Source organism: Dermacentor andersoni, chromosome 8, assembly GCF_023375885.2.
Source record: "Dermacentor andersoni chromosome 8, qqDerAnde1_hic_scaffold, whole genome shotgun sequence".
Classification (NCBI taxonomy): domain Eukaryota; kingdom Metazoa; phylum Arthropoda; class Arachnida; order Ixodida; family Ixodidae; genus Dermacentor; species Dermacentor andersoni.
The window spans coordinates 84,704,510-84,731,398 of record NC_092821.1 but is presented as its reverse complement, the minus strand read 5'-3'; the positions used below and the strand labels follow the sequence as shown (position 1 = coordinate 84,731,398).

The 26,889-nt window shown below is 45.2% G+C and overlaps 1 protein-coding gene and 1 long non-coding RNA gene across 3 annotated transcripts in view; both read right to left on the bottom strand.

Moving 5' to 3' along the window:
* The window catches only part of LOC126538679 (uncharacterized), a 79,577-nt gene that overhangs the window by 10,126 nt on the left and 42,562 nt on the right, over window positions 1–26,889 (bottom strand). For both annotated transcript variants that reach the window (XM_072289805.1, XM_072289806.1), the window contains 6 exons: window positions 26,260–26,436; window positions 25,368–25,544; window positions 24,478–24,654; window positions 23,586–23,762; window positions 5,139–5,312; window positions 1,869–2,042 (listed from right to left, as the gene is read on the bottom strand). In XM_072289805.1, coding sequence (XP_072145906.1) covers window positions 1,869–2,042; window positions 5,139–5,312; window positions 23,586–23,762; window positions 24,478–24,654; window positions 25,368–25,544; window positions 26,260–26,436 — 1,056 coding nt within the window. The remainder of the gene's footprint in view (window positions 1–1,868; window positions 2,043–5,138; window positions 5,313–23,585; window positions 23,763–24,477; window positions 24,655–25,367; window positions 25,545–26,259; window positions 26,437–26,889) is intronic.
* On the bottom strand, window positions 20,030–21,846 carry LOC140212917 (uncharacterized). Its single transcript, XR_011889889.1, has 3 exons — window positions 21,803–21,846; window positions 20,912–21,088; window positions 20,030–20,196 (listed from the first exon to the last, which is right to left on the bottom strand). It is a non-coding gene; the product is annotated as an uncharacterized lncRNA (long non-coding RNA).

The following is a 26,889-nucleotide window of genomic DNA, read 5'->3' as shown; positions in this document are numbered from 1 at the left end:
TGCCTAGGACTTCCGCGGAGCGCCTCAACAGCAGGAACCATTATAATGGCTCGAGACCATCCGATCGCGACTTACATTAGCATCGACACGCTTAGGGCCCATGTTCGTCATGTTTCACGCATGCAATCAAGCTCTCTTGCCTGCCTGCCAGAACGACGACCACAGGCGTCCTTCTCCAACGAGGTCAGCATCCATCGTGCCTGTCTGCCATCGGGCTTCACACCCTCTGCACGTTCAACCTCAGCTTTGTGGTGTTTAGAGCAACCTCAAGTGCGTCTCACGGTTCCAGGGATAAGGAAGAAGACCGACCTGCCTACCTTGGCCCTGAAGCAAGCAGCTCTGGATTGTTTGAACACTTTCTACTTTGACCGAGTCCACATATATACGGATGGCTCTTCCACTCAGACCAGCTCCACCGGCGCAGTGGTTATACCATCACGATCAATTAGCGTCCGATACAAGATTTCTCATATGACAACATCGAACGCATCGGAGCTTGTTGCCCTCCGAGGTGCCGTTGATTACATTAACAACCAACCCGCTAATCGGTGGGCAATATTCTGCGATTCGAAGGCGGCCTTACAATGTCTTCTGTCATCTCTTCGTCGCGGGTCGTGTGAACAACTAGTGTCGGAGATACGAGAAATGTACCATCGTATGATAGCGAAAGGACACGACGTCGTGTTTCAGTGGCTGCCTGGCCACTGCGGTATCTCCGGCAACGACCTCGCTGACGAAGCTGCTAGGAAAGCACACGAAGGAGCAACCCTTGTTTCTGTACCTTTATCGCGGACCGACGCAGCCCAACACCTAAGCAAGGTAGCACACCGTATGACATTAGAGAAGTGGCACACACCTGAATTCACCCAAGAACGATTGCATTCCCCCGACCCCTCTATGCAACTGCGGCTGTTACCAGGGCTTCTGCGAAATGTAGAAACAATGCTGTGCCGCTTACGCTTGGGCGTCGCATTCACCAATGAATATACGGTTTTGATTGGAATGACTGATAGCGCCGACTGTAATGCCTGCGGTGCCGAGGAAACTATAGAACATCTACTGTGCTACTGCCCATCTTTTCAAAACGAAAGACATGACCTCTGCACAGCTCTCAATCAGCTAGATAGAACACCGTTCACCTTGAAGAAGATCTTGGGACCATGGCCTCGTATATCGCAGCTACAAAAGGCCACAAAAGCTCTGCTGCGATATTTGAAGGCTACTGGTTTGAGTCAGCGTTTGTGATCCGAACTGAGTGACCGAACGATATACCCAGTAGACTTTCTCTTCTTTTAATCTTTCCGTCCCCTTTTCCCTTTCCCCAGTGTAGGGTAGCCAACCGGGCTCAGTCCTGGTTAACCTCCCTACCTTTCCTTCATCATTTGCTCTCTCTCTCTCTTTTTGAAGCTTTTAAGCATCGTAGGGTCATCAGAGATCTATCAAGAATCCCCTTGTTCAGCATCAGCGTAGTAAAACATGTGCTTTTCTGAATCGTGCATCTGTGGCCAGGATTGGCCTCGGCAGTGCGGCAGATTTGTATCTTTCAAGAAGTGACTGTATCGAGAGCAAAGCATGCTAAAGCTCAATTCACTTACGATATCACTTGAGGCCACTCTAGTGACCTCTGTTTATTCGTGAAAAAAATGAAGGACTTTAACTTAGATCTTCGCGAGAAGTTGAGCTCTGTTTCAACTGGCACAGGGTGTTCTATGTAGGAGCGTCAAATAGTGCTTGCTCACTTCTCTTTTGCATTGCAATGAACCGCTGGGTGCATATTGCCATATCGCACGCCGCTGGTATACGGTGTTGGCTTTACAATGTGAAATAGCAATTGCTACAAGATACTGGCCAAAGATGGAGGCTCTTACCGCCGAGGAGGGTATAGTGAACCGCATTCGTCTTTACTGATGGCGCATTGTCCAGTGTGCCTCAAGTGTAGGCGTTCATTAACACAGTCGCATATGCTTCCTGCCATAGCGCACACTGGTTGGTTGTCGTAGCACTGGCATGGCACACAGTGATCTTCTTCCGGCCTCGGGATACTGGGCAATAAAATAAAAGAAATTGCATCAGAAGTAAATAAAAGGCTAACGCTTTGTCACAAAAGAAATTGTGTTGCTTGTTGCGTAATTTCTAGTGCACATGACAGCCCACCGTGGACTTTATAACTCATAACTCATAAGGAAGCATGAAATGCATGTGTGAACGATAAGAAGGCCATATTATTATGTACACAACCAACTTTAGAGCTCTAGGAGCATCCCCTTTACAAGCGCTTACATGGACAGTCGTTACATTAAGCGCTCATAACGAAGGGCGTGCTAAGGTGAAGAACGAATAGCGTTAAACGAGATATTGGGCTTCACGCAGGCTGCAAGCAGCACTCCCCTCGTGGCGAGGTAGCCGGAGTGACATGATCGTTAGGGAGCTCAGCTTGTTTTTAACTGTGCTTCTGCGAAAAATTACGCTTGTATAACAGACCAATTAGTGTTTCTGTAAACATTACACTGCGATGCTTCGCTGTCATGGGTGCAAGTGATATCTCTAAATTGCTGAAGTTAAGTTGCGATTGATATCGTTTACCTATGGTGCAAATAACGCTGACTCTTATATTGGGCCTTTTGTTAAGTTACATTCTGGAGCTTAGTGAATTTTGTTGGAATAATAAACTAGAAAGTGATCATGAAACTGCGTTTGATATTCCGCGAAGTAATAATTGCAATAGGGTGCTCATGAAGTACGTTGTCAGAATGTTTCGTCAAGTGAATCAGCTAAACACCGATTCCGAATTTGACATGAATGGTCAAGGGAATATCAGCACTATAGCTCGAATAGTAATTGGGCCTCTCGAGAACTGTCGCTCGGAGCCGTATATTCGTGTGAAAATGTTTTCACTGATGAGCAGTTCATCACACAGAAAGATAGACTCCACAGGTGTAAACGTCATGCTGGTGGGTCATGCTAGTCTGTAGTAAGCAATCATGTCCAGATCGTAGGTTTTCACAACTACAGTTACACGAGCATTTGTCCAAGCGTCTGATGCCCTTCTTTTTTTCCGTTGATTGTTTGCAAATTGTCATCTTGTAGCATAATATAGGCTCTGTTTTCTCAAACAGATCTGTACTGAGTGCATCAGCGTCCCATGAATAATAACTACGAAGTTTATAAGTAGCTAATACGATGTTACTTCAAGTGTGTAATCATATGCTCCTGCATGAGCTACGTTTTGTAAGAAAGTTGGGGCGGAATGCAAATTTTAATGATATAGGCTTCTTCGTATGATGCCCGCTTTCAAGGGGTTAATTTACTTGGCCATTTACTGCCAATAGCCACAGTGGCGTGCTCCCAGGTATGATCCTGGTATATATCCCAGAACGACGGGTTTTCTACGCGCGTCTACTTCACTTTATACAAAGTGTTTCCTATTATTAGCAGACAATTGAAAATTATCCATTGAAAGTAGCGCAGGTAGTGTTTTGAGAGTAGCAACTTGTAGTGTCCGAAACCATAGTTTTGGACTCTTGATGGTCGTTTACGCAAATTTTAATGTATTAGGATAATCCTTAGGCAGCATGCGTAAATCAGCTACGCCAATATTTCACAGCAAACTATAGCCTTAAGTGAAACACGGCACTGCTTCATAGCGCTCACATCACATGCAGCGTAGCTTATGGTACTATTTCCTTCCTGTAGTACTCTCGGGACACAAGCTCTTGCTGCCACAAGCAAATTCCGGCGAGCAATGGGTTAGCTTGGCGGTTTTATTCTAAGTACAAGATTGTGCTGCGCAAAAGCGACCAGTACAGAAGGCTTAAGCAGCAAGAACGAAGAAAAATCTGCCAACTGTAGTGCACGCAGCAATCCTTTTCTTTGAACTGCAGCCGTTGCACTTCAAGCTGAGTCTTGTTCTACTATGGGGCTGTTGATATTTGTCATTGTATTTGCCAAAACGCCTTTGAGCTTCTCATACAGAACAATTTCGTCGACCATCTTTCAAAAGGTTCACTTCCTTATTTGCGTACAAATGCTGATTTCTCACTTCTTTAGCACGTGTCCTTTCCGCGTTTTTCATTCCGTAGTTTTGATGAAATTATTATCCGTATGAAAATGGTGGTCAGCTACTTTGTGAATACGTATTCTGCGTTGCGATGGCGTTCTGCATATTTTTCACAGCACTGGATGGCAGAATTTACCGGAAGGCACTGTATTTGTTCAGCTTTGGAAGCATTTTATAAATTCGAATAAGCCACACGAACATGAAACGTATTCAAGCGATAAATGGAGTATCTAGTCCGCAGAGAACAACGTAGTGCGAGGCGGATTCTGGTGGAATAAATAATGAATGTTTAAAGCACTGGTCATATTACGTATGTGATTGCTGCGAAGGCTACATCATCAGTAATAAATACTTTATTTAGAAACAGTTGCCAAATTTCCGAGTCTCAGTAGCACTGTTGAGAAAAGATATCAGGGGAGAAAGAGCATACATCTGGCGAAATATTTTGATTCGAAATAACGTTTACTTTCTAGCGTTGGTGCCCGACTTTGGGGCACGAGTCGGACGACTTTTGTAGCTTAGAGTAAACTTTAAAGAACTTTTACGTTTGGAAGAAGATTTTCAATAAGGCTTCGATTGAAGCCACGTGGTATGAGATGGTGTTGGTTACCGCGCCAAACATTTAAACAAAGGGCAAAAAACAAAGTGACACGCACATTCAAGATTCCAAACATTGCAGAGCCTTGAAGTGTTTATCGATATTACCCATATTCAGGGTCTGGTTAACAAGGCTTACGCTTTTCTTAACCGTGCATCTGTGGTAGTGGAGGGGATTGGCAACTTATTGAAAAGGGTGTCTATATCGAGCGATAAACGTGCTAAAACTGAATTTAGACATCACTAAAGCCACTCTAGTGACCTCTGTTCACTATTTAAAAAATAAAACAGTTTTACTATGGGCCTACGCGAGAAATGGAGTGCTATTATATCGCCGCGCCATCTAGTGCTCACTTCTATTTTGCATTGCATACAGCCACTTTCTGCATACTGCCACATCTAACGGCGCTTATATATAGGGTTGGCTTTAGAATGTGTCATAGCTACTACTATTTTAAGTGTAGCCAAACAAGTAGGTTCTTACAGTGGAGGAATGAGCAGAGTGCCGCAGTCGTCTTTGCTCGCGGCGCATTTTCCCGTCTCCCAGAATCGAAGGCTCCCATTAACGCAGTGGCACATGGTGTCGACAACAGCGCACTCCGCTTGCTTGTCGTCGCACTGGCATGGCGCGCAGTGTTCTCCTTGCGGCCTTGGGATGCTAGGGAAAAAGAGTCGGGAGTTTGCAATCATAAATGGATAAAAGGCAAACGCTTGGTCACAAACGCAAATATGTTGCTTGTTGCATAATCTCTAGCGCATATGACGGCACACCATAGCCCTCATATAAACTGCGAAAGAAGCGTTAAATGTTCGTGTCAACATTTCTAATGTTGAATTGATGTGCAAGACCCAAGTATAGTGTTTGTAGTAGCTTCCCTTTTACAAGGTGTTACAGTGATAGCTTTGCAATTACTTACATCGCTCAACACGAAGGGCGTGCAAAGATCAACATTGAACGTCTAAAGCGAAGAGTGAGATACGAGGCATCGCAAAGGCCGCTAGCAGCACACCCATCGGGGTGTGGGAGTCGCAGCGACATCATCGCCAGGTGAGCTTGGGTAGTAGTTCAACTTATTTTCAACTGTGGTCGTAGGAAAGACTCCTGGGATATATTTGGAGCCAGAGAACAACCATTTTTTGTGCAATGTTTAGAGTAGTCAATATGGCTGGCTAATGCACGTCACTGTCACGCACGATTTCTATTTCAGATGAAATGGTGATTAACTGAACAATTATACGGTTTCCGGTGCCTACCAGTGTAAGCTGAAGAAAACGTTGTCGAAGATCTTAAGCGAACTGAGTTATATGATACCATTGCCTCTGCGTCGTAAGCTGAAGCACAAAAGGCAATTTTCGAAGTGAAGAACGAACTGCACAGATATGACTAGGCTATGACGCGGACATACATTTTTGTTCGGGTTGTGGTGAATGAGTTTAAACAGCAGACAAATAGACAAATTATATTTTAAGCGAATGTAGTTGAAGATAAATACAATATGAACGATGCGTTGTGATGTGAAAGTCATCTTATTTGTGAGGTGAAAGGATAATTTCTGAAATTCTGAATTCTGAAATAATTGGATAGGATACGCAAATTGCGAAGATTGATTTCAGTTTCCATCATTTTTTAAGAACACTAGTTAAGCTATTCTTGTTGATCAACTTTTCATGGCTATGATGAAAAGACTGCGGAACAGAAGCGCGCCTGTAACAACGCTGCAGAAAGTAGTGACGAGCAATTTCTTGACGTTTTTCCAGAGGGAAAATAGAGAAAATAATGTTTGAATTCCATCACTTGCAGCACGGAATTCGAAGTAATACTTTGCATTTACGAGGCAGCGACTGATATTTTTTGTATATTTAGTTTCGACAGTGAAGCTTTCAACATCCGAGAACGTCGCCTGTTTCGCGCTGCCCTGAAAAGAAGAATGGCGCCCGCTTCTTTTGGTGAATTTTTGTCACCTTCGGTGCCGCCTGTCAGGTCAGCTGAGAGATTGACGAACAACTTCAGCCTAAATGATTGTAGAGATTTACAAAACAAGTTAGCGCAATGCCTGTGGGGGAACCAGGGGAACCGATCCGGATCCGTGTCGAGAATGGACGGCGTATGCAAAGGAATGAGCGAACCTACTTATACTAGGCTGTCTACCAAGGCCGGCGTGAGCAGCGTGTTATTAACGACTGCGAAGCCGTGCGGGGCTCTGAAACTGAGAGCGTTGCCGGTTGTTAAGAAATCAATTACACATACTGTCACATGGTAGGGACAGTCATGAACATAGCAGCAAAACTGTGAATGACGAAACTCTTTAGTGGGCGCGTGTGTGCCAAAAGAAACCGGCTGCACTCAAAGCACAACGATAGCGGTGAACACGGTGAGTGATCGTCGAAGATTGATCAGCGGGTTAAGCGCGTCGGCTTTCATACCTGAGTCATCGAAGGTTACAGAGAAATCTCTTGTGCCCGCGTAGTCTTCACGAAAGTACTACACACTTAGCGTCGAGCATACATGAAGTCAGATTACGCAAAGTTCGGTGAGAACAGACAGCGGATAAGCCATCCATAACGTTGGAGAAATTTCCGATACATACAGGCGCATCCTGCGCTGAGCGATAACATTTGCTGGACGCTGAAACGCGGTCAGCCCGTAAAGAAAGAACATGTAAACTCGAGCGGATTATAGGTGCACATAAATGTGCATAACCTGCTCTTCCATAGCTTTCGCCTTCTTGCCGATAGAAATTATATGCGCGCCTAGGCATAAGTGAACGTGCTCATCGCACATCTACTACCCCCGTACTATAGAACACGCCTCCCTGAACATACCGTGTCGACTCAAGGGATATATGGATGCTATTAGCGTCCCTTTTCAGGCGCGGTGGTGGCTTACGCCACCAAGCTCGTGTTACTATATTGCCTAATGTCCTACGTCTGATAAAAAAATGAATACCATGAAGAATTCTCATCACCAAACTTTCTTAACCCGTATTTGTAACTTTGCTTCCGTGCGCTTCCGTCAGTTATTGTTTCCCTGGTTTTCTTCCACCAGTCTTCCAATGGCCCCTTACTGATGTTATTGGGGAACTGTGTCCTTTCCATGGCACTGTTTTCGCTGAACACAAGAGCTTCAAGGAGGCTACACGTGGCTAAATGGATCGCTGGGCAGACATCTTTACATTCGAACAAAAATTTTCTCAATCGTTTCCCTTGCTTTACCCAAGTGAGCACATGCTTCGTTTCCTTTGTTATTTCCCTCTGTTTTCCCTTTGTTTTCCTTACATTAAAAGTGCGTATCATATTGCATCCTGATATCGCTTTGAAATATAAACAGCTTCCCTTTGAGCCAAGGTACACTCCATTTACGGCGCTTAGTGCGATATGTTCTGCACGAGTCTGATTTTCCGACGCCCACAGACGGTTTCTATTACAACATAATGCGTCTTCCTATAGAAGTAGTTTATTGTCAGCGAGTTCTGTCTGAACCATGAGCGCAGTAACCGGTGGAAGTCCTTCGTCTGCCGCTGCTGCTAAACGAGCGGCCCGAGCAGAGGCCCATGGCCGCCGCCGCCCGAAGCCAGAGGTGCGCTATGCGGAAACAGGCATCGGTGCAGCAAGTCGAGCATACATCCATCTATTTCTCGGACCACAAAGCTTCCTTGTTAACAATCAAGAACTGCGATGGAGTGCTTCTTGAAGAAGGAATACGCATGAAGCATAAAAAGTTGGCACTAGCATTACATGCATGTCCTGCTCGAATTATTTGCCTCAATATATCAAAAATCCGAAACCACTGCTGTCAGATTTCGCATTAGAAAGTAACATATTTGTCGACAAATGTGCAGGACAGTAGCACAAGACGGCGTAACACACGGGTTTGGAGCTGAGTGAACAAACTACTGTTAGTGACTCTTACCTTGAAAAGCCTTTGTCCTTACTCTGGGTTAACCTTTACGTCCATCGGCATTTAAGTGGAACATAAATATTTAGCGACGCTTCAATTATGCTGGAACTATATATTTCATACTTTCTTCGTGTGCTTTAAACAAACATGTTCAAGCAGAAATAACTAATGGCTACAACTGGAATGTGCATATGCTGGCTACTAATAGGTACCGAAAATGTCATGTCGAAATATGGCTTCATTTTTATTTGGAATTTCCGGCAGAGATGATCGTGGTAGGACATCATTGTAAACGATGGGTTGCGCATTACAACGAACGCGCAACAAATTTCAATGACGAGCGCGTGCCCCAGCCACCTTGGTGGACATCGCACACAAAGCGGAACATTTATTCACCATTGAAACGTGTTGTATCGGAAGACATGACGAGGTTGACCTTGCAGAAACACAATAGTACGATGCGTCTGTGAAGTCCCACAGTAAGAGAAGTTAGAACGAGTTTTTTTCCTCGTTGCAAGCAGACTTAGCCTTGCAGAAGTTGCCGGCACTTTCTCCGCCTCAACGCCACCTTTAAACTGCGATACGGTCTAAAACAGTTTGCTGTCCAGTTTACATCAACATGCACCAAAATGGAATGTACTCATGAAATGGAATGTCCGTGGCTTGCTTTGGACTGTAACCGCTGCGTCCTGCCTCGCCTGAGCATGACGCCGTTGTGCATGTGACGTTGCTGCATCCGTCGCAGCTGATCGTCTTGACGCTGCTCTTCGGGGCTCCTTACTACAAGTTGCCTCCCGATAGCGCTATCAAAACACGAATGAAATGATTTTCTAAGCGGAATCTTCTTTTACATATGAAAGAGAAGTGATGTCACTCCCTGTTTCGAGTGCTACTTTTCCTGCTTGCCAGCCAATGCAGCTTATGCAACCATAATCCTCAGGGGCAAACGCATGTTGTTAAGTGCTTCACGTACTTCTAGCGCACTTCAGCATGTGTGATGTGTTTTTCGCACCTGTTTTCAGCTTTTCTTCATCGAAACGAATACTGATGTGTCTTGCTCCCGCACCTCAGTGCTCTCTCTCTCTCTCTCTCTCTCTCTCTATATATATATATATATATATATATATATATATATATGTGTGTGTGTGTGTGTGTGTATTCACATCATCACCAATCGCGAAGATGCAGTAAAAGCAGCAACGAACAGCTTACAGAGGTTGCTTCCATACCTAGCAATGAAGTTAGAAGGGCATTGCAAGATATGAAAGGGGAAAGAACGGCAGGAGAAGATGGAATAACGGTAAATGTAATGAATTATAGCGAATGCATCATGCTTGAAAAGCTGGCCGTCCTTTATACGAATTGTCTCACAACTTCAAGGGTCCCAGACAACTGGAAGAATGCCAACATTATACTAATCCACAAAAAGCGAGACGTTAGAAAATTGAAAAATTATAGGCCCAGAACTTGCTTCCAGTATTACATAAAATATTCACCAAGATGATTTTCGATAGAATAAGTGCAACACTAAACTTCAGCCAACAAAGAGAACATGCTGGCTTCACAAAGAGATATTCTACAATTTATCACATCCAAGTAATTAATCAGGCAATCGAGAAATCGGCCGATCACAATCAGCCTCTCTATATGGGTTTTATATATTACGAAGACGCATTTGATTCAGTAGAGATACCAGCAGTCATAGAGGCATTAAGTAATCAAAGAGTACATTAAGCTTACATAAATACCTTGGAAAATATCTATAGATTCCGCAGCTACCTTAATTCACCACAGAAAAGAGCAGAAAGATACCTATAAAGAAAGGGGTCAGTCAAGGAGAAACAATCTCTCCAACGCTATTCACTGCGTGCTTGAGAGAAGTATTCGAACTATTAAACTGGGAAGGCTTAGGAGTAAGGATCGACGGCGAATATCTCAGCAATCTTACGTTTGCAGATGACATTGTGCTGTTGAGGAACACTGGGGACGAGTTACAACAAATGATTGAGGACCTTCACAGATAGAGTTTAATAGCGGAGTTGAAGATTAATATGCAGAAGACAAAGACAGTGATGAGTAACCTGACAAGAAACAAGCATTCAGGATCACCAGTAGCCTCTCGAGTCGGCGAAGGAGTGCGTGTACCTAGCTCATTTACTCATAGGGGATCCTGATATGAAATGCAAATTTATAGAAGAATAAAAATGATTTGGAGCGCTTACTATAGACATTGTCTTTTCCTGACTGGGAGCTTACCATTAGAATTGAAAAGAAACGTGATAACATCGGTGCTTTTACCGGTGCTAACATAGGGGGCAGAAACTTGGAGAATGAGAAAGAAGCTTGATAACAAGTTAAGGACCGCGCAAAGAGCGATTGAACAAAAATGCTAGGCATAACATTAAGAGACAGAAAAAGAGTGGTTTGGATCAGAGAGGAAACGGGTGTAGCCGATATTCTAATTGACTTCAACATAGGAAAATGGAGCCAAGCTGGTCATGTAAAGCGCATGCTTTGTAACCGGTGCCCCATTATGGTTACAGAATAGGTGCCAACAGAAGGGAAGCGCAGAGTAGTCGAGGAAGGTAGACGACTAAGTGGGTCGTTGAAATTAGGAAACTCGCGGGCGCCAGTCGGAATCGGTTGGCTCAGGATAGGGTTAATTGGAGATCGCAGGAAGAGGCCTTCGTCCTGCAGTGGACATATAATAGGTCAGCAATATATCTATGGAAATGGGGTTTATTGCAGCTCGTTCAAGAGATCACAGATAGCTCTTGATCACGAGTCCTAGCGCTTCGCATCAGCAGCCTGAGCTCGGGTCTCGCGCCGCAGCGGTGGCATTTCGCACAGTGCCACATGCATATTAGCCACTACAATTGTCTTCGCGGCAAAGAGGAGCCATCCTGGCGACCTAAGGTTATGATACGATAAGGAGCTATTAACAGCGCAATTTTGCGCTGTTAATAGCAGGACGGAAAACCAACAAGCCAAAGCTGCTATTCTAACGATAAGGAGGTCGTGGTAAGGATTCAGGCGGATGATGTGAACCGTCTGGCGGCCACGGCGGCGTTTCTCCGAAGATGGTGTGACCGGTTCGACCACATAATTCACAGGCGATGTACACGCGACGATCCGATACGGACCCTGATATTTCGGAGCAAGGTTTGGGCTAAGGCCGGGAGCTATGATGGGCAGCCGAAGCCAGACGTGAGAGTCCCCGGCGAAGGAATGTGTGGGCTGATTGTTGTCGTGGCGACCTTTGTGGATTCCTTGGGTATTTGACGTGAATGAGCGAGCCATTTGGTGGCACTCTTCAGCATGGCGAGCAACTTCGGAAAGAGGGGTGAATTGAGAGGCATCCAGATAATATGGTAGTATGGTGTCGAGGGTAGTGGATGGTTCACGTCCATAAGAAAGGTAAAATGGTGAGAAGCCTGTGGTAGCCTGAATGGCGGTATTGTATGCGTATGTCACAAAAGGGAGGACATCGTCCCAATAGGAATGATCAGACGCAACATACATGGTGAGCATGTCACCAAGAGTGCGGCTGAATCGTTCCGTTAGACTGTTAGTCTGTAGGTGATACACCGTAGTGGTGCCGTGCATAGTGCGGTACGTGGTGAGTAGATCAAAATATAACTTCGGACAAGAAGACACGGCCTCTCTCGCTGGGCAGTTCTCGCGGTGCGCAGTGCCGTAAGATGAAATGCCGTAAAATGAATGCGGCAACGTCGCGAACAGCAGCCGAAGCAAGTGCAGCAGTTTCGGCATATCTTGTGAGGTGGTCTACTGCGACAATTTACAACAATTTCCGTTAACAGTACATGGAAGAGGCCTATAAAGGTCAATGCCAACCAGATCAAAATGACGTACAGGACACGGTAAAGGTTGCAGAGGCCCTGTCGTATGAGGAGATGTCTTGCGTCGCTGACAGGCTGCACATGACCGAATGTATTGGCGGTCATAAGACACGCCGCGCCAGTAGTACTGCTGGGGAAGCCGTTCGTAGGTTTTCAGGACGCCAGCATGAGCTTGTTGTGGGTCGGTGTGGAAATACGTACATACGTCGGAACGCCAATGGCGAGGGATGACCAGCAGCCATTTGCGACCGTATGGCTGATAGTTTCGGCGGTACAAGATGGCGTCTCGTAGCACGAAGTGGGTGGCGTGGCAACGAAGGGCTCGAGGGCATGTAGCCGTTGAACTGTTAAGAGTGTCATTGAGAGACACAATCCACGGATCTTTTCTCTGTTGAGACGGCATGTCAGTAACAGCAAGCGAAGCAACCGGTCACTCTATGGATGAGGGTGGCGTTTCGTCGGATCGCATGGGCGAATGGGACAGCGCATCTGGATCAGAATGTAGGCGCCGGAATCGATAGATGACGCGAATGTCAAATTCTTGGAGCCGAAGAGCCCAACGTCCAAGACGCCCCGACGGGTCTTTCAGTGACGCAAGCCACCAGAGCGCATGATGGTATGTCACAAGGTCGAACGGACCGCCATACAAGTAAGGGAGAAATTTGTATAAGGCCCAGATTATAGCCAAACATTCTTTTTCTGTGACAGAATAATTGGTTTCTGCCTTCGTGAGGGCACGACTGGCATATGCAACCACGTATTCCGGAAAGCCAGGCTTGCGTTGCGCAAGGACGGCCCCAAGACCAACGCCGCTGGCGTCCGTATGAACTTCGGTCGGTGCCCTCGGGTCGTAGTGGCGTAGAACAGGTGGTGAGGTAAGCAGACGACGCAAAGTGGCGAAGGCTTGGTTACATGCTGGAGTCCAGTCGCGAAGGTCACCAGGGCCAGCCAGGAGCTTCGTCAGGGGAGCGATGATGCAGGCAAAATTGCACACGAAGCGTCGAAAATAAGAGCAAGGACGGACAAAACTTTGGAGCTCTTTCACTGTAGTCGGCCGCGGAAATTCTGCGACAGCGCGAAGTTTGTTAGGGCCGGGAAGGACGCCGTCTTTGGACACGACATGGCCAAGTATGGTCGGCTGGCGGGCTCTGAAGCGGCACTTTTTCAAGTTAAGTTGAAGGCCGGCGGTGGTAAGGCAAGTAAGGACTTCGCGTAGACGAGAGAGGTGAGTGGTGAAATCAGGGGAGAAAACTACCACGACGTCTAAATAACACAAGCACGTGTTCCATTTGAGGCGTGCCAGAATATTGTTCATCATCCTGTCGAATGTCGCGGGCGCCAACTGAGAATAACATCGTGGGAGCACCAAGTTAACACAAAGAAATCAATCGAATACAAAATGCCTCGAATTAGCACCCTGGCAGTTCACATGGCAACTGGCTGAACTTGTTGTGCACTGGATGTTCTAAGCAATAGTACCGAGGTATCATGGTCACTTTCTGTAGTGCACGACAAAGCTTCTCACTAATCACGGGTACAGCAACACATGTATCGACGAGCGCAAGAGATTTGATGGCATCAACGGACCCTTCAATAAGGTTAGCGGGGGAACAATGAGGACTTTGATGTTCCGATGATGACGCAGTTCGTGCATCAGGAACTGCGGAAATCAGTTTTCCGCCTCAGTAGTAGTGGAACTGGGCCTAGGACGCGTGGGTGAGAGTGAGCGCCGACGATGCGAAGGCGAGCGAGGAGTACGTAGAGCTGTGGCTGCGGTGCTGGTATTTCATCAGAAGCGTAGACTTCCAGTGGTGGTCGTTGAGGCATACGGAATGGTCGGAAGCCGGAGCTGGGTGGTCGCGGGGTGCCCACGAAGGCCGGCATGCACCGGCGGCAGAAGCGCGCTACATGTCCCGGGGTACTGCTGGTGTAGCATATTGGGCGGTTGTCAGCAGCGCGCCAAGGATTTGTACCCTGCTGCTGTGCACTGAAAAAGGAAGCCGTCGGCTGGCGAGGCGAAGGTGGAGGAGAGAACACCGGCGGGCGAGGCGCCCGTGCAACGGCTTCAGCATACGTCAGAGGCGCCTCCAAGGGAGCCGGCTGACACGGAGGTGGAAGAGCTTCGGTCACTTGCTCTTGAATTATGTGTCGGATCGCTGGAGCCGAATATTGAGAAGAACTTTCCGTGGTCGGCAAAATCGAGAGCTGTCACGCGACCTCCTCGTGCACAAATTCTTTTATTTGCGTCAGAAAAGTTGTGTGGTTGTCGCCAATAACCAATGCTGCTAATGAATCTTCCGTAGGCGATGGGCGCCGAGCTAAGATGCGTTGTTTCCGTAACTCGTCAAAACTTTGGCACAAATTGATGACTTCGGCCACGGTACGCGGATCCTTCGCTAACAACATTTGAAAGGCGTCCTCATCAATGCCTTTCATAATTTCTTTTATCTTGTCCTGTTCAGCCATTGGCGGATTCACACGCTTACAAGGTCAATGACATCTTCGATGTAACTTGTGAAAGTTTCAGCGTGATGTTGCGCACGCCCTCGCAAGCGTTGTTCTGCGCGAAGCTTACGCACAGCGGGGCGCCCTAACACTTCTGCGAAACTTGTATTGAATGTGCTCCATGTTGCGAAATCGTGTTCGTGGTTTCGGAACCAGAGGTTTGCGACGCCGGTTAAGTAAAACAGCACGTTGTGCAACTTGGTGACGTCGTCCCACTTGCTATGCTGGCTCACCCATTCGTAAGATGACAACCAATCCTCCACGTGATGATCATCGGTGCCGCTAAAGATGGCAGGATTACGCTGGCGCAAGGCACCGGAAACGATTACCACCGGAGGCTGTGGTGCAATTTCGTGGGTGGTTTGGTCAGGCATGGTCGCCGCAGTCGGTAGCGTCTGGCGTCGGAATTCCAGTTTCCGAGGTTACCCCGCACCTCCACCAAATGAAATGGGGTTTATTGCAGCTCGTTCGTGGGATCGCAGGTAGGTCTCGATCACGAGTCCTAGCGCTTCGCATCAGCAGCCTGAGCTCGGGTCTCGCGCCGCAGCGGTGGCAGCCCGCACAGGGCCACATGCATATTATCCACTACAATATATATATATATATATATATATATATATATATATATATATACACACAAAGGAACGACGCTTTTATGCGCCTTCGCGCTTCACATTATCCAGAATGACTTCTGATTATTAAGCAATTTTGCCAAATTATGCTTTTAAAGGAGCACAGGTGGCGTTTTCAGAGCAGCAGCTTGTAGCGTTCGAAAATATGGTCTATAGGAAGTCTATATAAAAGTTATGCGGGAATACCTGAATATAAGAGGGGAATTCTTCGGTCGCACGCGTAAACAACCAACGCCAAGCGTGTACAGCAAACTATAAGTTTGAGTGAAACACGACCCTGCATCAGAGTGTTCAAATGACACGTTGCGTAGCGTAAGGTATTGTTTCCTTTCTGGAGTACGCTCAAGAGACAACCCATGGCTGGCCTGCACAAGCAAGTGCAGGCATGAAAGGGGTTAGTTTGACGGTGCTCCCTCGTAAGTACAAGTATGAGCGGCTCAAGAGACACCAGTGTAGCCTGCTTGATACTTGAAGAAACATGGAAAGTCTGAAAACAGCTTTGCGCGCAGCATTCGTTTTCTCGTAAACTGCAGCCACTGCACTGGAAGCTTAATTTTATTGTCCTGTGTGGCTGTTGGTGTTAGTCATCGTCCTTGCCAGAACCTCAAGTTACTTAAACAGAATCATTTTGTCACCCGTTTTTCAAAACGTTCACTACCTCACTGGTGTACAAACACTGATTCTTCACTTGTTAAACACGCGTAGTTTCCCCATTTCTCATTGTTCCGTAGTTCTTGGTGAAATGAATAGCCGTATACAAATGGGGGTCAGATGGAGAAGTCTGGCTTGTAATGTCGTTGTGTATTTTTCCACAGCGCTAAATGGCAGAATTCACTGCCAGGGTCTTTATTCGTTTAGTCTTTGCATGCTTTTTATAAACTCGAATAAGCTGCAGGAACACGAAACGCATTTGGGCGATAAAAGGAGTGCCTGTTCCGCACAGAACAACATGGGGAGGGACGGATGTCAGTGCCCAATAGTCTCTATGTTTCAAGCGCCGGGCTCATGCGCTACGTTATTTCTTCGAAGGCTAGATATCAGTTATAAATGCTTTGTTTAGAAATAGTTGCCAGATTTCCGAGTCTCAGCAGCACAGTTGTGAAAACTTATCAGGGGTGAGTGCCCATACATCTGGCGAAACATTTTAATCCGCAATAATGTTTACTTTCTAGCGCGCGTGCCCAACTTTGGAGTATCAGTCAACTGACGACCTTTCTAGCTTCGAGCAAATTTTTAAAGAACTTCTATCTTTTAACGAAGATCTTCAATAAGGCTTCGAGCGAGACCATGTGTGGTATGAGATCGTGCTGTTTACAGCGCCATACATTTAAACAAAGGACAAAAAAGAAACTGACATGCATGTTCAAGCTTGTAGGTATTGTAGAGCCTTCAAGTGTTTATCAACATTACACATAGTCAGCGTCTGGTTAACAAGACTTGCGGTTTTCTGAGTCGGGAATGTTTGCTAATGAAGGGGCTAGGCAGCTTCTTGAAAAGGGTGTCTATATCGAGCGATAAACGTGCTACAACTGAATTCAGACATCACTAAAGCCACTCTAGTGACCCGTGTTCACTAGTAAAAAAATAAATAAAAATAAAACAGTTTTACTATGGGCATACGCGAGAAATGGAGTGCTATTATATCGCCGCGCCATCTAGTGCTCAGTTCTATTTTGCATTGCATACAGCCACTTGCTGCATACGGCCACATCTAACGGCACTTATATATGGCGTTGGCTTCAGAATGTTTCATAGCGACTAATATTTCGCGTGTAGCCAAAGAAGGAGGTTCTTACAGTGGAGGAATGAGCAGTTTGCCGCAGTCGTCTTTGCTCGTGGCGCATTTTCCCGTCTCCCACAACCGAAGGCGCCCATTGACGCAGTTGCACATGGTGTCCACAACAACGCACACCACTTGCTTGTCGTCACACTGGCATGGCGCGCAGTGCTCTTTTTCTTGCGGCGTTGGGATGCTAGGGAAAAAAAGTGAGGATTTGCAATCACAGATAGATAGAAGGCTAACCTTTGGTTACAAAAGCAAATATGTTGCTTGTTGCGTAATCTCTAGCGCATATGATGGGACACCATGGACCTCGTGTGAACTGCGAAATATGCGTTAAAATTTCCTGCGAACAATTAGAAAGTTGAATTGATATAAAAGAACCAAGCATAGGGCTGTAAAAGCTAATCCTTTAGAGACCGTGCTTTTTACAGCGCCTTACATTTAAACAAAGGACAAAAAGAAACTGACATGCGTGTTAAAGCTTGTAGGTATTATAGAGCCTTCAAGTGTTTATCGACATTACCCATAGTCAGTGTCTGGTTAACAAGACTTGCGGTTTTCTGAGTCGGGCATGTGTGGTTATGGATGGGCTTGGCAGCTTCTTGAAAAGGGTGTCTATATCGAGCGATAAACGCGCTAAAACTGAATTTAGACATCACTAAATCTATTCTAGTGACCTGTGTTCACTAGTAAAAAAATAAATAAAACAGTTTTACTATGGGCCTACGCGAGAAATGGAGTGCTATTATATCGCCGCGCCATCTAGTGCTCACTTATATGTTGCATTGCATAGAGCCACTTGCTGCATACTGCCACATCTACCGGCACTTATATATGGCGTTGGCTTCAGAATGTTTCATAGCAACTAATATATTGAGTGTAGCCAAACAAGGAGGTTCTTACAGTGGAGGAATTAGCAGTTTGCCGCAGTCGTCTTTGCTCGTGGCGCATTTTCCCGTCTCCCACAACCGAAGGCGCCCATTGACGCAGTTGCACATGGTGTCCACAACAACGCACACCGCTTGCTTGTCGTCACACTGGCATGGCGCGCAGTGCTCTTTTTCTTGCGGCCTTGGGATGCTAGGGAAAAAAAGTGAGGATTTGCAATCACAAATAGATAAAAGGCTAACGTTTGGTTACAAAAGCAAATATGTTGCTTGTTGCGTAATCTCTAGCGCATATGACGGGACTCCATGGACCTCGTGTAAACTGCGAAATTTGCGTTAAAATTTCCTGTGAACAATTACAAAGTTGAATTGATATAAAAGAACCAAGCATAGGGCTGTAAACGCTACCCCTTTAGAGACCGTGCAGTTTACAGCGCCATACATTTAAATAAAGGACAAAATTGAAACTGACATGCGTGTTCAAGCTTGTAGGTATTGTAGAGCCTTCAAGTGTTTATCGACATTACATATAGTCAGTGTTTGGTTAACAAGACTTTCGGTTTTCTGAGTCGGGCACGTGTGGTTATGGATGGGCTTGGCAGCTTCTTGAAAAGGGTGTCTATATCGAGCGATAAACGCGCTAAAACTGAATTTAGACATCACTAAATCCATTCTAGTGACCTGTGTTCACTAGTAAAAAAATAAATAAAACAGTTTTGCCATGGGCCTACGCGAGAAATGGAGTGCTATTATATCGCCGCGCCATCTAGTGCTCACTTATATGTTGCATTGCATAGAGTCACTTGCTGCATACTGCCACATCTAACGGCACTTATATATGGCGTTGGCTTCAGAATGTTTCATAGCAACTAATATATTGAGTGTAGCCAAACAAGGAGGTTCTTACAGTGGAGGAATGAGCAGTTTGCCGCAGTCGTCTTTGCTCGTGGCGCATTTTCCCGTCTCCCACAACCGAAGGCGCCCATTGACGCAGTTGCACATGGTGTCCACAACAACGCAGACCGCTTGCTTGTCGTCACACTGGCATGGCGCGCAGTGCTCTTTTTCTTGCGGCCTTGGGATGTTAGGGGAAAAAAGTGAGGAATTTGCAATCAGAAATAGATGAAAGGCTAACCTTTGGTCACAAAATCAAATATGTTGCTTGTTGCGTAATCTCTAGCGCATATAACGGGACACCAAGGACCTTGTATAAACTGCGAAAGATGCGTTAAAACATCGTGTGAGCAATTACAAATTTCAATTGGTATAAAAAAACCACGTATAGGGCTGTAAAAGCTACCCCTTTTTTAGATCGTGCTGTTTACAGCGCCATAGATTTAAATAAAGGACAAAATAGAAACTGACATGCGTGTTAAAGCTTGTAGGTATTATAGAGCCTTCAAGTGTTTATCGACATTACCCATAGTCAGTGTCTGGTTAACAAGACTTGCGATTTTCTGAGTCGGGCATGTGTGGTTATGGATGGGCTTGGCAGCTTCTTGAAAAGGGTGTCTATATCGAGCGATAAACGCGCTAAAACTGAATTAAGACATCACTAAATCTATTCTAGTGACCTGTGTTCACTAGTAAAAAAATAAACAAAACAGTTTTACTATGGGCCTACGCGAGAAATGGAGTGCTATTATATCGCCGCGCCATCTAGTGCTCACTTATATTTTGCATTGCATACAGCCACTTGCTGCATACTGCCACATCTACCGGCACTTATATATGGCGTTGGCTTCAGAATGTTTCATAGCAACTAATATATTGAGTGTAGCCAAACAAGGAGGTTCTTACAGTGGAGGAATGAGCAGTTTACCGCAGTCGTCTTTGCTCGTGGCGCATTTTCCCGTCTCCCACAACCGAAGGCGCCCATTGACGCAGTTGCACATGGTGTCCACAACAACGCACACCACTTGCTTGTCGTCACACTGGCATGGCGCGCAGTGCTCTTTTTCTTGCGGCCTTGGGATGCTAGGGAAAAAAAAGTGAGGAATTTGCAATCACAAATAGATGAAAGGCTAACCTTTGGTCCCAAAAGCAAATATGTTGCTTGTTGCGTAATCTCTAGCGCATATGACGGGACTCCATGGACCTCAAGTAAACTGCGAAAGATGCGTTAAAACTTCGTGTGAGCAATTACAAAGTTCAATTGATATAAAAAAAACCAAGTATAGGGCTGTAAAAGCTACCCCTTTTGAGACCGTGCTGTTTACAGCACCTTACATTTAAACAAATGCAAAAAGAAACTGACATGCATGTTAAAGCTTGTAGGTATTGTAGAGCCTTCAAGTGTTTATCGACATTGCCCATAGTCAGTGTCTGGTTAACAATACTTACGGTTTTCTGAGTCGGGAATGTTTGCTAATGAAGGGGCTAGGCAGCTTCTTGAAAAGGGTGTCTATATCGAGCGATAAACGTGCTAAAACTGAATTTAGACATCACTAAAGCCATTCTAGTGACCTGTGTTCACTAGTAAAAAAATAAATAAAACAGTTTTACCATGGGCCTACGCGAGAAATGGAGTGCTATTATATCGCCGCGCCATCTAGTGCTCACTTATATGTTGCATTGCATAGAGCCACTTGCTGCATACTGCCACATCTACCGGCACTTATATATGGCGTTGGCTTCAGAATGTTTCATAGCAACTAATATATTGAGTGTAGCCAAACAAGGAGGTTCTTACAGTGGAGGAATTAGCAGTTTGCCGCAGTCGTCTTTGCTCGTGGCGCATTTTCCCGTCTCCCACAACCGAAGGCGCCCATTGACGCAGTTGCACATGGTGTCCACAACAACGCACACCGCTTGCTTGTCGTCACACTGGCATGGCGCGCAGTGCTCTTTTTCTTGCGGCCTTGGGATGCTAGGGAAAAAAAGTGAGGATTTGCAATCACAAATAGATAAAAGGCTAACGTTTGGTTACAAAAGCAAATATGTTGCTTGTTGCGTAATCTCTAGCGCATATGACGGGACTCCATGGACCTCGTGTAAACTGCGAAATTTGCGTTAAAATTTCCTGTGAACAATTACAAAGTTGAATTGATATAAAAGAACCAAGCATAGGGCTGTAAACGCTACCCCTTTAGAGACCGTGCAGTTTACAGCGCCATACATTTAAATAAAGGACAAAATTGAAACTGACATGCGTGTTGAAGCTTGTAGGTATTGTAGAGCCTTCAAGTGTTTATCGACATTACATATAGTCAGTGTCTGGTTAACAAGACTTTCGGTTTTCTGAGTCGGGCATGTGTGGTTATGGATGGGCTTGGCAGCTTCTTGAAAAGGGTGTCTATATCGAGCGATAAACGCGCTAAAACTGAATTTAGACATCACTAAATCCATTCTAGTGACCTGTGTTCACTAGTAAAAAAATAAATAAAACAGTTTTGCCATGGGCCTACGCGAGAAATGGAGTGCTATTATATCGCCGCGCCATCTAGTGCTCACTTATATTTTGCATTGCATACAGCCACTTGCTGTATACTGCCACATCTACCGGCACTTATATATGGCGTTGGCTTCAGAATGTTTCATAGCAACTAATATTTTGAGTGTAGCCAAAGAAGGAGGCTCTTACAGTGGAGGAATGAGCAGTTTGCCGCAGTCGTCTTTGCTCCTGGCGCATTTTCCCGTCTCCCACAACCGAAGCCGCCCATTGACGCAGTTGCACATGGTGTCCACAACAACGCAGACCGCTTGCTTGTCGTCACACTGGCATGGCGCGCAGTGCTCTTTTTCTTGCGGCCTTGGGATGCTAGGGGAAAAAAGTGAGGAATTTGCAATCAGAAATAGATGAAAGGCTAACCTTTGGTCACAAAATCAAATATGTTGCTTGTTGCGTAATCTCTAGCGCATATAACGGGACACCAAGGACCTTGTATAAACTGCGAAAGATGCGTTAAAACATCGTGTGAGCAATTACAAATTTCAATTGGTATAAAAAAACCACGTATAGGGCTGTAAAAGCTACCCCTTTTTTAGATCGTGCTGTTTACAGCGCCATAGATTTAAATAAAGGACAAAATAGAAACTGACATGCGTGCTAAAGCTTGTAGGTATTATAGAGCCTTCAAGTGTTTATCGACATTACCCATAGTCAGTGTCTGGTTAACAAGACTTGCGATTTTCTGAGTCGGGCATGTGTGGTTATGGATGGGCTTGGCAGCTTCTTGAAAAGGGTGTCTATATCGAGCGATAAACGCGCTAAAACTGAATTAAGACATCACTAAATCTATTCTAGTGACCTGTGTTCACTAGTAAAAAAATAAACAAAACAGTTTTACTATGGGCCTACGCGAGAAATGGAGTGCTATTATATCGCCGCGCCATGTAGTGCTCACTTATATTTTGCATTGCATACAGCCACTTGCTGTATACTGCCACATCTACCGGCACTTATATATGGCGTTGGCTTCAGAATGTTTCATAGCAACTAATATATTGAGTGTAGCCAAACAAGGAGGTTCTTACAGTGGAGGAATGAGCAGTTTGCCGCAGTCTTCTTTGCTTGTCGCGCATTTTCCCGTCTCCCACAACCGAAGGCGCCCATTGACGCAGTTGCACATGGTGTCCACAACAACGCACACCGCTTGCTTGTCGTCACACTGGCATGGCGCGCAATGCTCTTTTTCTTGCGGCCTTGGGATGCTAGGGAAAAAAAGTGAGGATTTGCAATCACAGATAGATAGAAGGCTAACCTTTGGTTACAAAAGCAAATATGTTGCTTGTTGCGTAATCTCTAGCGCATATGATGGGACACCATGGACCTCGTGTGAACTGCGAAATATGCGTTAAAATTTCCTGCGAACAATTAGAAAGTTGAATTGATATAAAAGAACCAAGCATAGGGCTGTAAAAGCTAATCCTTTAGAGACCGTGCTTTTTACAGCGCCTTACATTTAAACAAAGGACAAAAAGAAACTGACATGCGTGTTAAAGCTTGTAGGTATTATAGAGCCTTCAAGTGTTTATCGACATTACCCATAGTCAGTGTCTGGTTAACAAGACTTGCGGTTTTCTGAGTCGGGCATGTGTGGTTATGGATGGGCTTGGCAGCTTCTTGAAAAGGGTGTCTATATCGAGCGATAAACGCGCTAAAACTGAATTTAGACATCACTAAATCTATTCTAGTGACCTGTGTTCACTAGTAAAAAAATAAATAAAACAGTTTTACTATGGGCCTACGCGAGAAATGGAGTGCTATTATATCGCCGCGCCATCTAGTGCTCACTTATATTTTGCATTACATACAGCCACTTGCTGCATACTGCCACATCTACCGGCACTTATATATGGCGTTGGCTTCAGAATGTTTCATAGCAACTAATATATTGAGTGTAGCCAAACAAGGAGGTTCTTACAGTGGAGGAATGAGCAGTTTGCCGCAGTCGTCTTTGCTCGTCGCGCATTTTCCCGTCTCCCACAACCGAAGGCGCCCATTGACGCAGTTGCACATGGTGTCCACAACAACGCAGACCGCTTGCTTGTCGTCACACTGGCATGGCGCGCAGTGCTCTTTTTCTTGCGGCCTTGGGATGCTAGGGAAAAAAAGTGAGGAATTTGCAATCACAAATAGATAAAAGGCTAACCTTTGGTTACAAAAGCAAATATGTTGCTTGTTGCGTAATCTCTAGCGCATATGATGGGACTCCATGGACCTCGTGTAAACTGCGAAATATGCGTTAAAATTTCCTGTGAACAATTACAAAGTTGAATTGATATAAAAGAACCAAGCATAGGGCTGTAAACCCTACCCCTTTAGAGACCGTGCAGTTTACAGTGCCATACATTTAAATAAAGGACAAAATAGAAACTGGCATGCGTGTTCAAGCTTGTAGGTATTGTAGAGCCTTCAAGTGTTTAACGACATTACATATAGTCAGTGTCTGGTTAACAAGACTTTCGGTTTTCTGAGTCGGGCATGTGTGGTTATGGATGGGCTTGGCAGCTTCTTGAAAAGGGTGTCTATATCGAGCGATAAACGCGCTAAAACTGAATTTAGACATCACTAAATCCATTCTAGTGACCTGTGTTCACTAGTAAAAAAATAAATAAAACAGTTTTGCCATGGGCCTACGCGAGGAATGGAGTGCTATTATATCGCCGCGCCATCTAGTGCTCACTTATATTTTGCATTGCATACAGCCACTTGCTGCATACTGCCACATCTACCGGCACTTATATATGGCGTTGGCTTCAGAATGTTTCATAGCAACTAATATATTGAGTGTAGCCAAACAAGGAGGTTCTTACAGTGGAGGAATGAGCAGTTTGCCGCAGTCGTCTTTGCTCGTCGCGCATTTTCCCGTCTCCCACAACCGAAGGCGCCCATTGACGCAGTTGCACATGGTGTCCACAACAACGCAGACCGCTTGCTTGTCGTCACACTGGCATGGCGCGCAGTGCTCTTTTTCTTGCGGCCTTGGGATGCTAGGGAAAAAAAGTGAGGATTTGCAATCACAAATAGATAAAAGGCTAACCTTTGGTTACAAAAGCAAATATGTTGCTTGTTGCGTAATCTCTAGCGCATATGATGGGACTCCATGGACCTCGTGTAAACTGCGAAATATGCGTTAAAATTTCCTGTGAACAATTACAAAGTTGAATTGATATAAAAGAACCAAGCATAGGGCTGTAAACGCTACCCCTTTATAGACCGTGCTATTTACAGCGCCTTACATTTAAACAAAGGACAAAAAGAAACTGACATGCGTGTTAAAGCTTGTAGGTATTATAGAGCCTTCAAGTGTTTATCGACATTACCCATAGTCAGTGTCTGGTTAACAAGACTTGCGGTTTTCTGAGTCGGGAATGTGTGGTTATGAATGGGCTTGGCAGCTTCTTGAAAAGGGTGTCTATATCGAGCGATAAACCTGCTAAAACTGAATTTAGACATCACTAAAGCCGTTCTAGTGACCTGTGTTCACTAGTAAAAAAATAAATAAAACAGTTTTACTATGGGCCTACGCGAGAAATGGAGTGCTATTATATCCCCGCGCCATCTAGTGCTCACTTATATTTTGCATTGCATACAGCCACTTGCTGCATACTGCCACATCTACCGGCACTTATATATGGCGTTGGCTTCAGAATGTTTCATAGCAACTAATATATTGAGTGTAGCCAAACAAGGAGGTTCTTACAGTGGAGGAATGAGCAGTTTGCCGCAGTCGTCTTTGCTCGTCGCGCATTTTCCCGTCTCCCACAACCGAAGGCGCCCATTGACGCAGTTGCACATGGTGTCCACAACAACGCAGACCGCTTGCTTGTCGTCACACTGGCATGGCGCGCAGTGCTCTTTTTCTTGCGGCCTTGGGATGCTAGGGAAAAAAAGTGAGGAATTTGCAATCACAAATAGATAAAAGGCTAACCTTTGGTTACAAAAGCAAATATGTTGCTTGTTGCGTAATCTTTAGCGCATATGATGGGACTCCATGGACCTCGTGTAAACTGCGAAATATGCGTTAAAATTTCCTCTGAACAATTACAAAGTTGAATTGATATAAAAGAACCAAGCATAGGGCTGTAAACGCTACCCCTTTAAAGACCGTGCAGTTTACAGTGCCATACATTTAAATAAAGGACAAAATAGAAACTGGCATGCGTGTTCAAGCTTGTAGGTATTGTAGAGCCTTCAAGTGTTTAACGACATTACATATAGTCAGTGTCTGGTTAACAAGACTTTCGGTTTTCTGAGTCGGGCATGTGTGGTTATGGATGGGCTTGGCAGCTTCTTGAAAAGGGTGTCTATATCGAGCGATAAACGCGCTAAAACTGAATTTAGACATCACTAAATCCATTCTAGTGACCTGTGTTCACTAGTAAAAAAATAAATAAAACAGTTTTGCCATGGGCCTACGCGAGGAATGGAGTGCTATTATATCGCCGCGCCATCTAGTGCTCACTTATATTTTGCATTGCATAGAGCCACTTGCTGCATACTGCCACATCTACCGGCACTTATATATGGCGTTGGCTTCAGAATGTTTCATAGCAACTAATATATTGAGTGTAGCCAAACAAGGAGGTTCTTACAGTGGAGGAATGAGCAGTTTGCCGCAGTCGTCTTTGCTCGTGGCGCATTTTCCCGTCTCCCACAACCGAAGGCACCCATTGACGCAGTTGCACATGGTGTCCACAACAACGCAGACCGCTTGCTTGTCGTCACACTGGCATGGCGCGCAGTGCTCTTTTTCTTGCGGCCTTGGGATGCTAGGGGAAAAAAGTGAGGAATTTGCAATCAGAAATAGATGAAAGGCTAACCTTTGGTCACAAAATCAAATATGTTGCTTGTTGCGTAATCTCTAGCGCATATAACGGGACACCAAGGACCTTGTATAAACTGCGAAAGATGCGTTAAAACATCGTGTGAGCAATTACAAATTTCAATTGGTATAAAAAAACCACGTATAGGGCTGTAAAAGCTACCCCTTTTTTAGATCGTGCTGTTTACAGCGCCATAGATTTAAATAAAGGACAAAATAGAAACTGACATGCGTGTTAAAGCTTGTAGGTATTATAGAGCCTTCAAGTGTTTATCGACATTACCCATAGTCAGTGTCTGGTTAACAAGACTTGCGATTTTCTGAGTCGGGCATGTGTGGTTATGGATGGGCTTGGCAGCTTCTTGAAAAGGGTGTCTATATCGAGCAATAAACGCGCTAA